Source organism: Schistocerca cancellata, chromosome 9 (assembly GCF_023864275.1).
Source record: "Schistocerca cancellata isolate TAMUIC-IGC-003103 chromosome 9, iqSchCanc2.1, whole genome shotgun sequence".
Lineage (NCBI taxonomy): Eukaryota > Metazoa > Arthropoda > Insecta > Orthoptera > Acrididae > Schistocerca > Schistocerca cancellata.
In genome coordinates this window covers 312,739,830-312,753,179 of record NC_064634.1, presented here as the reverse complement: position 1 = coordinate 312,753,179, position 13,350 = coordinate 312,739,830, and the positions used below count along the sequence as shown (strand labels likewise).

The window sequence follows — 13,350 nt, the reverse complement described above, 5'->3', positions numbered from 1 at the left end:
TTGATTTTGTGTTTATAACCCTGTAGTCACCTGACCAGAAGTCTTGTTCCTCCTGCCACCGAACTTCACTAATTCCCACTATATCTAACTTTAACCTATCCATTTCCCTTTTTAAATATTCTAACCTACCTGCCCGATTAAGGGATCTGACATTCCACGCTCCGATCCGTAGAACGCCAGTTTTCTTTCTCCTGATTATATTTGCATAAAAATCGATTTTGTCGTTCGTTGCGGTCACTGGCTACCTTCGCCACGCGCAACGCGCGCTAAACCGTGTCGTCCTAGGAAACCAGCCACATATTTATCACTGCAATGAAAATTGAATTTTACGATTGCAGCCCCAATCTGATGACATTAGACGATGAGCGAAGTATCGGAAATACCTCTTCTTGACAGCTGTGGCTCTGGAAAAATGAATATCTGTATCCTTCTTACGACTGATCATAATTTTCCTCATAAAATCTCTCATGCCCCTTACAGTTATCGGTACGTTGAAATCGCAGTTTTCCACATCAGATTCATACCTCCCTTACTACCTAGCATATTCGTTTCCTCTGCACATCTTGGAACAATGACCACAGTATCTTTACATGCCATAACATACTTTATAAGTCTACTGATCACAGCGAAACTATCACACATTCCTTATTAGGTATAATACTTCGCCAGTAACTGAATGCTGATGGTACCAAACAAAACAGCGAAAATTCTGGGATGGACGGACATGCTCCATTTGTTTTTTCTTGCGAGAGGTATCAGTGCGTCTCAGTAAGAGAGTCATAATAATCTTTTAAGATACCAACTATTAAAAATATGATCGCAGCGTCTGTGATACTGACGCCCTGCATAAAAAGCGGTCTGCCACACACATGTATCGCTAACAATATCCACGTTAAAAACTATACATGCTTTATAAATCGAGATACAGTGTTGCTTCCGAATTAAGTGGTCTTCCGGACAAATACCGTGACATTGAATATAGACGGTGGTCGCGTGGTGTGTATTGACAGACGAACACTGCGCGTGCGCGTCTCTAGCGGTGTGAGCTCGTAATAAAATGACCCTATTCACCGTATTTTGAAAGCGATTTGACTAAGGAACATGGTATTAAGCCGATATTTGCATCTTCCTCCTGCCGTTGCTCGGCATTTCCCACGTTAACAAACTGTATTTTTAATGCATTCTACCTCAATGCATGCAGTCTGTGTAACAGAGGTTCTGCGAAATATCCATGGGCTTATAGGCGAGAGAGTATGATGGTTTATTGAGAACGATGGTTCTTATGTACAAGATACAACAGCACATTAATTGCATGGTATAGTATAGCAGTGTGCTCCAATACACCGTTTTGCATAGCTGCAGTACTGCCGAAAATAACGTACAAATGGTTGAAATCGAGACTTCGCAATTGATAATATGCGTGCAGAGTCTCTATGTGTATGTATGTACACTACTGGCCATTAAAATTGCTATACCACGAAGATGACGTACTACAGACGCGAAATTTAACCGACAGGAAGAAGATGCAGTGATATGAAAATGATTAGCTTTTCAGAGCATTCACACAAGGTTGTCGCCGGTGGCGACACCTACAACGTGCTGACATGAGGAAACATTTCCAGCCGATTTCTCATACACAAACAGCAGTTGACCGCCGTTGCCTGGTGAAACGTTGCTGTGATGCCTCGTGTAAGGAGGAGAAATGCGTACCATCACGTTTCCGACTTTGATAAAGGGCGGATTGTAGCCTACCGCGATTACGGTTTATCGTATCGCGACATTGCTCTTTGCTTTGGTCGAGATCCAATGACTGTTAGCAGAATATAGAATCGGTGGGTTCAGGAGGGTAATACGGAACGCCGTGCTGGATCCCAACGGCCTCGTATCAATAGCAGTCGAGATGACAGGCATCTTATCCGCATGGCTGTAACGGATCGTGCAGCCACGTTTAGATTCCTGAGTCAACAGATGGGGACGTTTGCCAGACAACAACCATCTGCACGAACAGTTCGATGACGTTTGCAGCAGCACGGACTATCAGCTCGGAGAACATGGCTGCGGTTACCCTTGACGCTGCATCACAAACTGGAAGTGCCTGCGATGGTGCACTCAACGACGAACCTGGTTGCACGAATGGCAAAACGTCATTTTTTCGGATGAATCTAGGTTTTGTTTACAGCATCATGATGGTCGCATCCGTGTTTGGCGACATCGCGGTGAACGCACATTGGAAGCGTGTATTCGTCATCGCCATACTGGCGTATCACCCGGCGTGATGGTTTGGGGTGCCATTGCTTACATGTCTCGGTCACCTCTTGTTCTTATTGACGGCACTTTGAACAGTGGACGTTACATTGCAGATGTGTTAAAACCCGTGGGTCTACCCTTCATTCGATCCCTGCGAAACCCTACATTTAAGCAGGATAATGTTCTACCGCATGTTGCAGGTCCTGCACGAGCCTTTCTGGATACAGAAAATATTCTACTGCTGCCCTGGCCAGCACATTCTCCAGATCTCTCACCAATAGAAAACATCTGGTCAATGGTGACCGAGCAACTGGCTCGTCACAATACGCCAGTCACTACTCTTGATAAACTGTGGTATCGTGTTGAAGCTGCATGGGCAGGTGTACCTGTACACGCCATCCAAGCTCTGTTTTACTCAATGCCCAGTCGTATCAAGGCCGTTACTACGGCCAGAGGTGGTTGTTCTGGATACTGATTTCTCAGGATCTATGCACCCAAATTGCGTGAAAATGTAATCACATGTCAGTTCTAGTATAATATATTTGTCCAATGAACACCCGTTTATCATCTGCATTTCTTCTTGGTGTAGCAATTTTAATGGCCAGTAGTGTATGTAGAGCTGTCAACGGTGGATGGTCGCGGATCGGACGCATAACTTGCTAACTGTTCATCTATAAACGACGCTGCAGGGGAGACGCACTCTGTAACTAGAGGGGGAGAGAGAGGGAGAAAGAGAGAGAGAGAGAGAGAGAGAGAGAGAGAGAGAGAGAGAGAGAGAGAGAGAGAAATGGTTCAAATGGCTCTGAGCACTATGGGACTTAACATCTGTGGTCATCAGTCCCCTAGAACTTAGAACTACTTAAACCTAACTAACCTAAGGACACCACACACATCCATTGCCGAGGCAGGATTCGAACCTGCGACCGTAGTAGTCGCGCGGTTCCGGACTGAGCGCCTAGAACCGCTAGACCACCGCGGCCGGCAGAGAGAGAGAGAGAGAGAGAAGGAGAAGGCCGAAGATGCTACCTGCAGTCGACGCACTTCAACTAACGAATAACTTACTGCTGGAGTAATAAAAATAAATACCCGAAAGATATATTTGTAAATGTCCAGACAGGTTTGTGAATACGTATCAGAGGTGAAAAGTGTAAATAGAAATAACGAACCACATCATATACTTACGGAAAAAAGTCTGAGCAGCAGCAGAAATGAACTCTGTACACATGTCAGCTCCCTGTGGCAGATCCCTGCACAATGGAGTGGAAGTCAAATGAACATATAGAACTGTTTCCAGACTGAGTTTCCATCAAGTGCAGCACCACAAGAGTCTGCACACAAGCTTTCTGATTGGTTGGAACAGTATACGGAATTATTTCCAGACTGCGAGTTTCCAATACATCCATCGTCTGCGCCACTCGTTGAGCCTCATATAGGTACAAAGCGACAGTTACTATAGTTTTCATCGTCGTCGTATCCAACATGCATGCATGTGAATCATCGGGAAGAGGGGAAATCTTAGGAGTCTTTAGTAGGTTGGTGTATAATACACGCAAATACGAGTATTCTCGCAGAAAATCAAGCAACTCACGGGTATGCCAGCCATATGACCATATACGTATGGATGACTGTCGAAAAAATATGAAAAATGACGTAAGTGTCGCACACTTTCGGTCTGTTAATACATACCCCGTTATCATCGACTATATTCAATGTGTAGCAGAGAGGGAGAGAGATAATGTGAATTGTTCAAGGCTGAGGCAGTCATGCTAATGCACGTTTAGCCACACCAGAAATTGTAAGTCCAGGAACGCACGCAGATATGGATGCGTGCGTGTTGAGAAATGCTGTGGCAGTTCCGGAACATTGATTGAAGATTAATTCGCCTGCATTCTGGTATAAGTGTTGATATTTACCTCGCCTCTCCAGCGATGTACAACAATGCCGGCGTGGCTGCGTCGGCTATTCTCTCTTCGTGTTGCCTTTTTCTCAGGAAACGCCCATTTAAAAATCCAAGTCCTCATCGCATCGGGATGAGATTACGACGTAACTCGGGAGGGGAATGAAAACTTGCGACTTCCCCATATTTAACTTTTAACACAATATTGAAAGAGTATAAGTACATATATCTTTATCGCATCAGCGCAAAAGTTTCAGTTTTCTGTCAGCTTATTCAGATGTCCCCCCCACCCCCACCCCCCGCTCCCTGTATACGTCAGTATACAGTGGTGGTGCATTACACTATTTGCACCTCTTTTTGTACTTCAAACTCTTGGTCTGTCAGCGTACTGAGACCTTTATTGGTAGCCACGTTTACCTCGTTCACTCCCGGAACGTGTCATTACATAAACATTTTGTTTAACGTACACCATTCAAATTAATAGTACTGCTATTTATAAAAAATTTTAAGAGTTGCGTCAACAGGCGCATTTAAATTCAGTGTCTGCAGATTGATTATTGGAATCGAACCGCACACTTGAGTTTGTGGACGCTGTAATTAAACTGAGCTGTCCATGAGTGTGCTACAATTCCTCTTCTTTACCCGAAGTCAATTACGGTCTTCATCTCACTGATGCAGCGTTGTGTGCTGAGGCTTGTGCATCGTGGAACCATCGACGCTGAGGCGATGAGGTTCGTCGTTTACGGCCCAGGCATTTGCTCCTGTCGTAATCCACATGTTTTAGTGGTTGAACTAGGCTCACGCTATCATCATCCCGAAGGCACATGAATGGGTTCAAGGTAAGTCTCCAGTGCCTTCATTCGTCTGCATACCATCTCTGTAGTAGAATATCTTGTCGATACACTAGTCCACTGTGGATATAAATGTTCATTACTGACCAGCACTGGCACACGTTTTTTGCGGGAACACACAGAATTACGGGTTTCAAACCTTCACAAAATGTTCGTAGCACATTTACAATTATTAGTTCACATATGCAATCCTGGAAAACAGCTTTACATTGTGTCGTATAGATAGATTTTACACTTCATCATTCTTACGATAACCTAAGTATTTACATTGTAAATGTCATGTGACTAGGGCCTCCCGTCGGGTAGATCGTTCGCCGAGTGCAAGTCTTTCGATTTGACGCCACTTCGGCGACTTGCGCGTCGATGGGGATGGAATGATGATGATTACGACAACGCAATACCCAGTCGCTGAGCGGAGAAAATCTCCGACCCGGCCGGGAATCGAACCCGGGTCCTTAGTATTGGCATTATGTCGCGCTGATCACTCAGCTACCGGGGGCGGACAGTATTTACATTGTAAAATATATTGACACGCCGGGTTTGCGTATTTGTTACTCCGTCCATATATATTTTCATACGTAGTTTACGTTTCTTTACATAAATATTGCACAAAAGTTTATATAAACACTGTACAGAAATTATACATACAAGATAGTTAATGTTACGAACATTTCTTGTTATTTTATGTCTCGCAACATTTCTACGTTTTTATATTACAATCTTTATCACATTTTTCTCTCGGGCATCACCATTTTGAATGTTCATTTGAAACCAATCTATATTCATAGTCTCATCTTACTTTAATATTACACAGGTTGTCATTTTTTCAGTCTCATTTTCCAGTCCTGACAAAATATTTGCATACAACATTATCACTTGATATTTATGAGTGTTGTGTTCATACATCGCACTGGCGAGACTATTCGTCGTTGCAGATGCTGAGGGAAAGAAAGCTTCATAACACGAAATCGCGATACGCCCATAAAACTACGTTAAGCTACGCCTCTGATAAGTTTACTAGTATGTATCTACTGGTGTACAGAAAGAAGTGTTCATTTTTACACTACTACTGCAGTGCTTCATTCATCACGAGAGAACTATTGAGTACATAATTTCATGACTGTCAACTCGCGTTAATCCACTTACTTCGTGTTTACTACTCACTGACACATTCTGACAGTACAATATTGTGTTGTACAAGTGTCATCATCGACTGTAAACAGCGTACTTCATTGTCGGTAACTTATACTTCCTATTTCTACGTGATATCACTCTTGTGTATTCTGTTGTGCATGAACATGTCTCCATGAGAATTGTGCCAATGAACAAGTGTAAATCAATTCAGTATATTACACTTAAACATCTACATACATACTCCGCAAGGTACGGTATGGTGCATGATGGAGGGTAATTCGTACCATCACTAGTCATTTCCTTTCCTGTTCCACTTGTGAACAGCGAGGGACAAATGACAGCCTATATGCTACCGTAAGAGCCCTAATTTCTCATAGCTTACCTCCGTAGTCCTTTAGACTGATAATGTAATTATTTTCAGATCATTGAAATCTCACTATCGTGTCAAATGTTCGTATACTACATTTGACGAGACTAGTAGGTTGTACATTTGACATCTATACCTAACACAGCTTAAATTATTTGCATTTAGCAAATTTAGTTCGAAGGATGTCTCGTCAACTATGTCTGTTCAACCAGACATGCAAGTAAACAGTTTCTCATGATTCTGTTGTAATATAAGACAATTTATTAAAGTATCGCTGTAATATAAAGGGCAATTCGACACAGTTTTGCTGTATCATGGAGGGCAATTTCTTACTGTTTTACTATAACATGAAATGTAAGTTGTAGCATAGAGAACAACTGTACAATTTCACACGAACATGTAGAACAATATACAGCAGCTTTACTATAATGTGCAGGGTAATTTGTTGCAATTTAGCTGTAACAAGAACGGAAGTTTGTTACTATTTTTCTCTAACATGAAGAGCAGTTAGAAAAATTATACGATAATGTGGAAAATATGTCACAATCTTACTATAACATAGCTAATGTGATACAATTTTGCTATTATGTTGTGATATATGGGGTAATTTATCGCAATTTTGCTATAACAGGGTGATGTATACAGGGGCAACATGTCAAGCACTTTCTGCTGTGAGATAGTGGAAGACAAAAAACATTCTGAACTGCTAGATGAAGTTAATATCTTAGTAAGGGATCAATATAATTTTTGGCTGATTCTGAATGTGGATGCGGTTACTACAATGTTTTGTTGGCTGTAACTGAATTAAGATGAGTTTGTGGAAAATTTTGAAGTGCTAATAACGGTTTACTTTAGCAAAAGACCAAACTATTCTCTTTTGCAAGCGCACTTTAAGCTTTAAGTCAGATCGTCATTAGTGACCATGAGTGTTTTGCAATGCTAGGGCAATTTTGTGTGTATTTTGTCAATTTAACACGAGTACAAAGGCTAAACTACAATTTATTTCAGTAGTGCCAATAATGGAGTCATGCCTATTTTAATAAATACTGTAAAACAAGGAATGTAGATGTGGAAATATGTAATTTGGCGTTTTATTGCGACTTTAAAAGTGTGCTATAATTACCCAACTTTGGGTGTCACCGGTGTACCATATGTTCTATCAGTAATGCCAATATGCAACACATGTTTCTCGTTTCAATGTAAAAGAACAATTCAACTACAACGATAGTAACATGTATGTTTTGTGTTTGAAATCTTATTATTTTGAGAAAGAATTTTATTTTGGTGCAAAGTTCTATTTTCGTTTGCAAACAGAGATCCGTAATTACACTTCTGTTTTATGACAAGCGATATGTGCTTATACACTCCTGGAAATTGAAATAAGAACACCGTGAATTCATTGTCCCAGGAAGGGGAAACTTTATTGACACATTCCTGGGGTCAGATACATCACATGATCACACTGACAGAACCACAGGCACATAGACACAGGCAACAGAGCATGCACAATGTCGGCACTAGTACAGTGTATATCCACCTTTCGCAGCAATGCAGGCTGCTATTCTCCCATGGAGACGATCGTAGAGATGCTGGATGTAGTCCTGTGGAACGGCTTGCCATGCCATTTCCACCTGGCGCCTCAGTTGGACCAGCGTTCGTGCTGGACGTGCAGACCGCGTGAGACGACGCTTCATCCAGTCCCAAACATGCTCAATGGGGGACAGATCCGGAGATCTTGCTGGCCAGGGTAGTTGACTTACACCTTCTAGAGCACGTTGGGTGGCACGGGATACATGCGGACGTGCATTGTCCTGTTGGAACAGCAAGTTCCCTTGCCGGTCTAGGAATGGTAGAACGATGGGTTCGATGACAGTTTGGATGTACCGTGCACTATTCAGTGTCCCCTCGACGATCACCAGTGGTGTACGGCCAGTGTAGGAGATCGCTCCCCACACCATGATGCCGGGTGTTGGCCCTGTGTGCCTCGGTCGTATGCAGTCCTGATTGTGGCGCTCACCTGCACGGCGCCAAACACGCATACGACCATCATTGGCACCAAGGCAGAAGCGACTCTCATCGCTGAAGACGACACGTCTCCATTCGTCCCTCCATTCACGCCTGTCGCGACACCACTGGAGGCGGGCTGCACGATGTTGGGGCGTGAGCGGAAGACGGCCTAACGGTGTGCGGGACTGTAGCCCAGCTTCATGGAGACGGTTGCGAATGGTCCTCGCCGATACCCCAGGAGCAACAGTGTCCCTAATTTGCTGGGAAGTGCCGGTGCGGTCCCCTACCGCACTGCGTAGGATCCTACGGTCTTGGCGTGCATCCGTGCGTCGCTGCGGTCCGGTCCCAGGTCGACGGGCACGTGCACCTTCCGCCGACCACTGGCGACAACATCGATGTACTGTGGAGACCTCACGCCCCACGTGTTGAGCAATTCGGCGGTACGTCCACCCGGCCTCCCGCATGCCCACTATACGCCCTCGCTCAAAGTCCGTCAACTGCACATACGGTTCACGTCCACTCTGTCGCGGCATGCTACCAGTGTTAAAGACTGCGATGGAGCTCCGTATGCCACAGCAAACTGGCTGACACTGACGGCGGCGGTGCACAAATGCTGCGCAGCTAGCGCCATTCGACGGCCAACACCGCGGTTCCTGGTGTGTCCGCTGTGCCGTGCGTGTGATCATTGCTTGTACAGCCCTCTCGCAGTGTCCGGAGCAAGTATGGTGGGTCTGACACACCGGTGTCAATGTGTTCTTTTTTCCATTTCCAGGAGTATATGTACTTGTACTCAAAATCTTTGTGTATTTTATTAATAATTTTATGATGGTACAAACATAGAGTTTTGTGATGAAAGCACTGTATTTTCGAGCTATGGATTTTTCATCTCTGTGTGATACCTTGTTCCACCATTGTCTTTGGCTATAATGTTTTTAAACGATTGTATTACATGCAGTATGAAATTCTAGGAGATATATAAGCAGTTTAAGCGGTATATCACAATAAATACATCATCAAAACATCTTCTCTTCCTAAAATAGATCTTGGTAAGTTCTTTTGTCTTTGGTTATATTGTGTGTTTACTTGCCTTATTCTTGAGTACTATCAACAGGTTATGGTTCTAGTATTGACTATAAACATACATAAAGAGCCTTCGCACCATAGCTCGTAAATGTCACAGCCTTTCTCGAAAGTTTGTTTTTGTACATAAACTTGTGTATGCTTAGAACAAATGTAATAAAAATCAATATTAGCCCATCAGTACTATAGTTACATTTTTTCTATGGCGGAATGTAATGCATTATCTCCTGCCCCCCCCCCCCCCAAAAAAAAAAAAGAACTGGTGCTTGGCGAGGTGACATTACTCTTTGAAACGAGTAACATACCGTTAAGTAAGCATACGACTGAAACGCAGACACACTTTGTGTATTCTGACACATATTTTAGACGTTGAAATACAGTTGTGACACTTGACGTAACCACTTAGTGTGTTCTTAACGTATTTTTCGAAACGATTCGAAAATATCATTACATAAATATCGTGTTGCTGGTGAAGTTCATGTATTTTTGCTAACATTTTACACGTCGAAAAATTATTCTGTCACTTGACAAGCGTCGTGTCTCTTGTTATAGAAATTAGGTATGGTAATCGTTATGGCGTAAAGTCAATGCGCCGGCACGCCAGACGGGGACCACATCGAATACTGAGTTCCGCTCGGTATTACGTACCCTTCACGGAATTTGATATAAATGCATATCAGACGATTACCGGCCCTAAGTGATTCAGTTCCATATACTACCGATATTCAAGAGCAGAGAGGTCTGTGAAGAAGACGTCAGCCAATGGCACGCTGATGACGCCTCTCGAAGACGACAAATCGATTGCAGTGGCCTCTGTGCCCACTGGTCGCTGCCAACTTCAACAGCAGCTTCAAAATTATGCACTTCAAGACCAGCGACTTAGGAATTGTATATACTGAAGAACATTGTTTGTTTTGTCTCTCGACCTTTGCTTGCGACACGTTTGTTTAACACAAGTTAAGTATTGTCATGTGCTTTTCGTAATGAAACTCATTAATACGATTTGCTTGAATTGTTGTCTAGCGATCCGAGAAGCAGGTTTTCTAAACACCCCATCTTTGACAACTCGGCAGGACTCAACAGTAATATTTATTTGACGGTTCACTGTGCCTTATATCACGTTCAGTTCTAAAAATTAAATATAACTGTTATTTAGATCCGTACACAGCATGAGGTACTTAATTTGTGAGTTCACAGTTTTGAATTAGGCATTGATTTTGCCAATTATATGTGTGTAGATATAAACCTGTGACACCTGAACACAAACATTGCATTTTTGCAGTCATTTGAGGTGCAGAAAAAACGCTGTAACACTTGACAAGAGTTTCATAAAACTATTTAGATGTGGAAATATTTAATTTGAGGGTCCATTGTGCCTTACACCAAGTTTGATACAGCGATCTAATTATCAGCCTTCTTAAGTGCTTCTTAACCTATACGCTGATGGCATAATTATTGTGTGTGTGTGCGATTGCGCCCTTATGTGTGTGTGTGTGTGTGTGTGTGTGTGTGTGTGTGTGTGTGTGTGTGTGTGTAAATTTCATATCATTTGGATACATTCGATCATGGCCAAGATAGTTGTTTTGTTTTAGTGTGTGTGTGTAAAATTCATATCATTTGGATACATTCGATCATGGCCAAGATAGCTGTTTTGTTTTAATGGGTTGTAAATTACTAGGATGTGATTCGCTCTTTCGTTTTAATGGCTGGTAGAAATACTAGGATGAGGTTTGGTATTTCATTTATTGGCCTGTACAGAACTGGCTTGGATTGGATGAGAGGCGCATATGCTGGGCTGTGATATGATATGGGCGCGAATTACTGCCATCATGTATTGTAACATCCTGCAGAAGGAGAGGCAGCACACACCACACGCTCTGTGACATTTTTGTGGCAGTAAGTACATCACGTCCTAGATAGGAACCAACTGTCACACTTTGGCTAACATCCAAGTGTACAAGATATAAAATCACAATGCAACTTAACATTATCAATACTTAACCTAACCCTACGACTGTGAAGACAAGTCAGGGAGTTGTGTCTATGCGATTGTGTAAGTGAGGGAAGTATAGTTTCTTTCAATCATTTCTGTCTGTGTCTGGAAAGTCAGTCTTTCTGTTGGTCTTTTCTCAGTGTGGGAAGTCCTTCTTTCCGTTGCTGTCTTTCTTTACTTACCTTCCTGTGGCTTGTCAGTTCCACCCGAAGATTCTCGAAGCGTGTCGGACTTCTCGACAGCATGTTAGATCAGCCCGTGAATCCGCAAGCACATCAATATTAGCAAAGAGCAGAAAGATATATTCACTGTTAAACACAGCCAGTGATTCTTTAGACTCTTAATTTCCATATTTCTTTATTGCCCTAAAATTAATACAGAAAACTGGAAATTGATATGTGTGAAAATATAAGTCCTATTACTAAAATGTTCTTTGGTGGTGAATCCGTGTCTGACTACGCTAACGGAGAGTAATAAACTTGAAGTTTCCGAACTGCTCTCCCACATTTGTTAAAAATAAACTATCGAAGTATAAAGAGTTGCTGCAAGCATGAAGAAAAATATCAGCGGAGGGTCTTCCCCAAAAGAATACACTGTTATCGTAACACAGAACAGTTTACTTGCCAATGAAAAATACAGATTTAGAATATTTACTGAGCCAGACTAAGATGCTTATTGAGGAAGTTGCATGAAGAGATGGTGGAACGACAACGGCAACGCGAGGTGCATGGCTTATACCGTTTTTCCGTTTTCTGGCGCAAATGGGGGGGGGGGGGGGGAGGGTGTAACGCTGAGGATACTACACAGTCCTGCTTATAGCAACTGCACAATGCTTCGTCTTGTCATCTTTTTCATTCAGTCTCGGCCAAGCGTGCTTTCTTATTTAAATCACGTCTCCTGCCATTCGTGCACTGGAATTGCTCTTGTCCACGAGAATTCAACAAGCTGTAACTTGTCTGCATATTAATTTGATACTGGCATATCACCGAACGACTAACAACTCTACTTACTCATAAAATTGTTCAGTACATCTGCGCTTTTTAAAATGCTTGTTGCAGAGCTTCAATATTAAGTTTCAAGCACGTGATTTTCAGCAGTGTGATTATGTAGAAATTGTAAATAGTTCAACTATTCACAATCAGACCTACATACGCCAGCTATTAACATCGTAATCCCAAGATGGGAAACGAGAGTCAAATAATGATTTGATAACGTAAACAGGTAGCCAACAATAGAAAGGAAACTCTTTTATTTTTTATTTTTATGTACCATATAGTAAAAAAAAAGAAGGCATAGCTTATTTAGAACCAGTAAAAATTTCAAACTGCAGTTATAAGACTCGAAGAACAGTAGTCGCGAGGTAGTGAGATAGAGTTGCAGCCTATCCCCAATGTTAATCAGTCCGTACATTGAGGAAGTAGTGAAGGAAATGCAGGAGAAATATGCAAAGCGATTTCAGAAAGAAGAAATAAAAATATCATAATCTAGAAAGCTAGGAATTCAAGAAAGAACAGCCTAGACATCTTATAGATTAGGTGATGAGGACAGGCCTTAGACGTGCTCTGGATAGAGGAGAATGGAGGCAACAAACGCAGCAAGTTGTGTCTGGTATGATGAGTGGACGCCGAGTTACGAATGTGACGTGTAGCAAGCTGATCCAATGGGTTCCGCAAGGATGCCCGAAAATTACACACCTAGACCTGCGATGGAGAGAAGCCCACAGAAACTGTATCCCTTCAGTTGTCAAAAAGTGCACTGGCAGAGTTATTTAGGA

The 13,350-nt window shown here is 42.5% G+C and overlaps 1 protein-coding gene across 1 annotated transcript in view; it reads left to right on the top strand.

Moving 5' to 3' along the window:
- The first annotated feature begins 4,968 nt into the window (after nucleotides 1–4,968).
- LOC126101379 (uncharacterized) overlaps nucleotides 4,969–13,350 on the top strand; it is a 98,368-nt gene continuing 89,986 nt past the window's right edge. Inside the window, exon 1 of the mRNA XM_049912045.1 lies at nucleotides 4,969–4,983. Coding sequence (XP_049768002.1) covers nucleotides 4,969–4,983 — 15 coding nt within the window. The remainder of the gene's footprint in view (nucleotides 4,984–13,350) is intronic.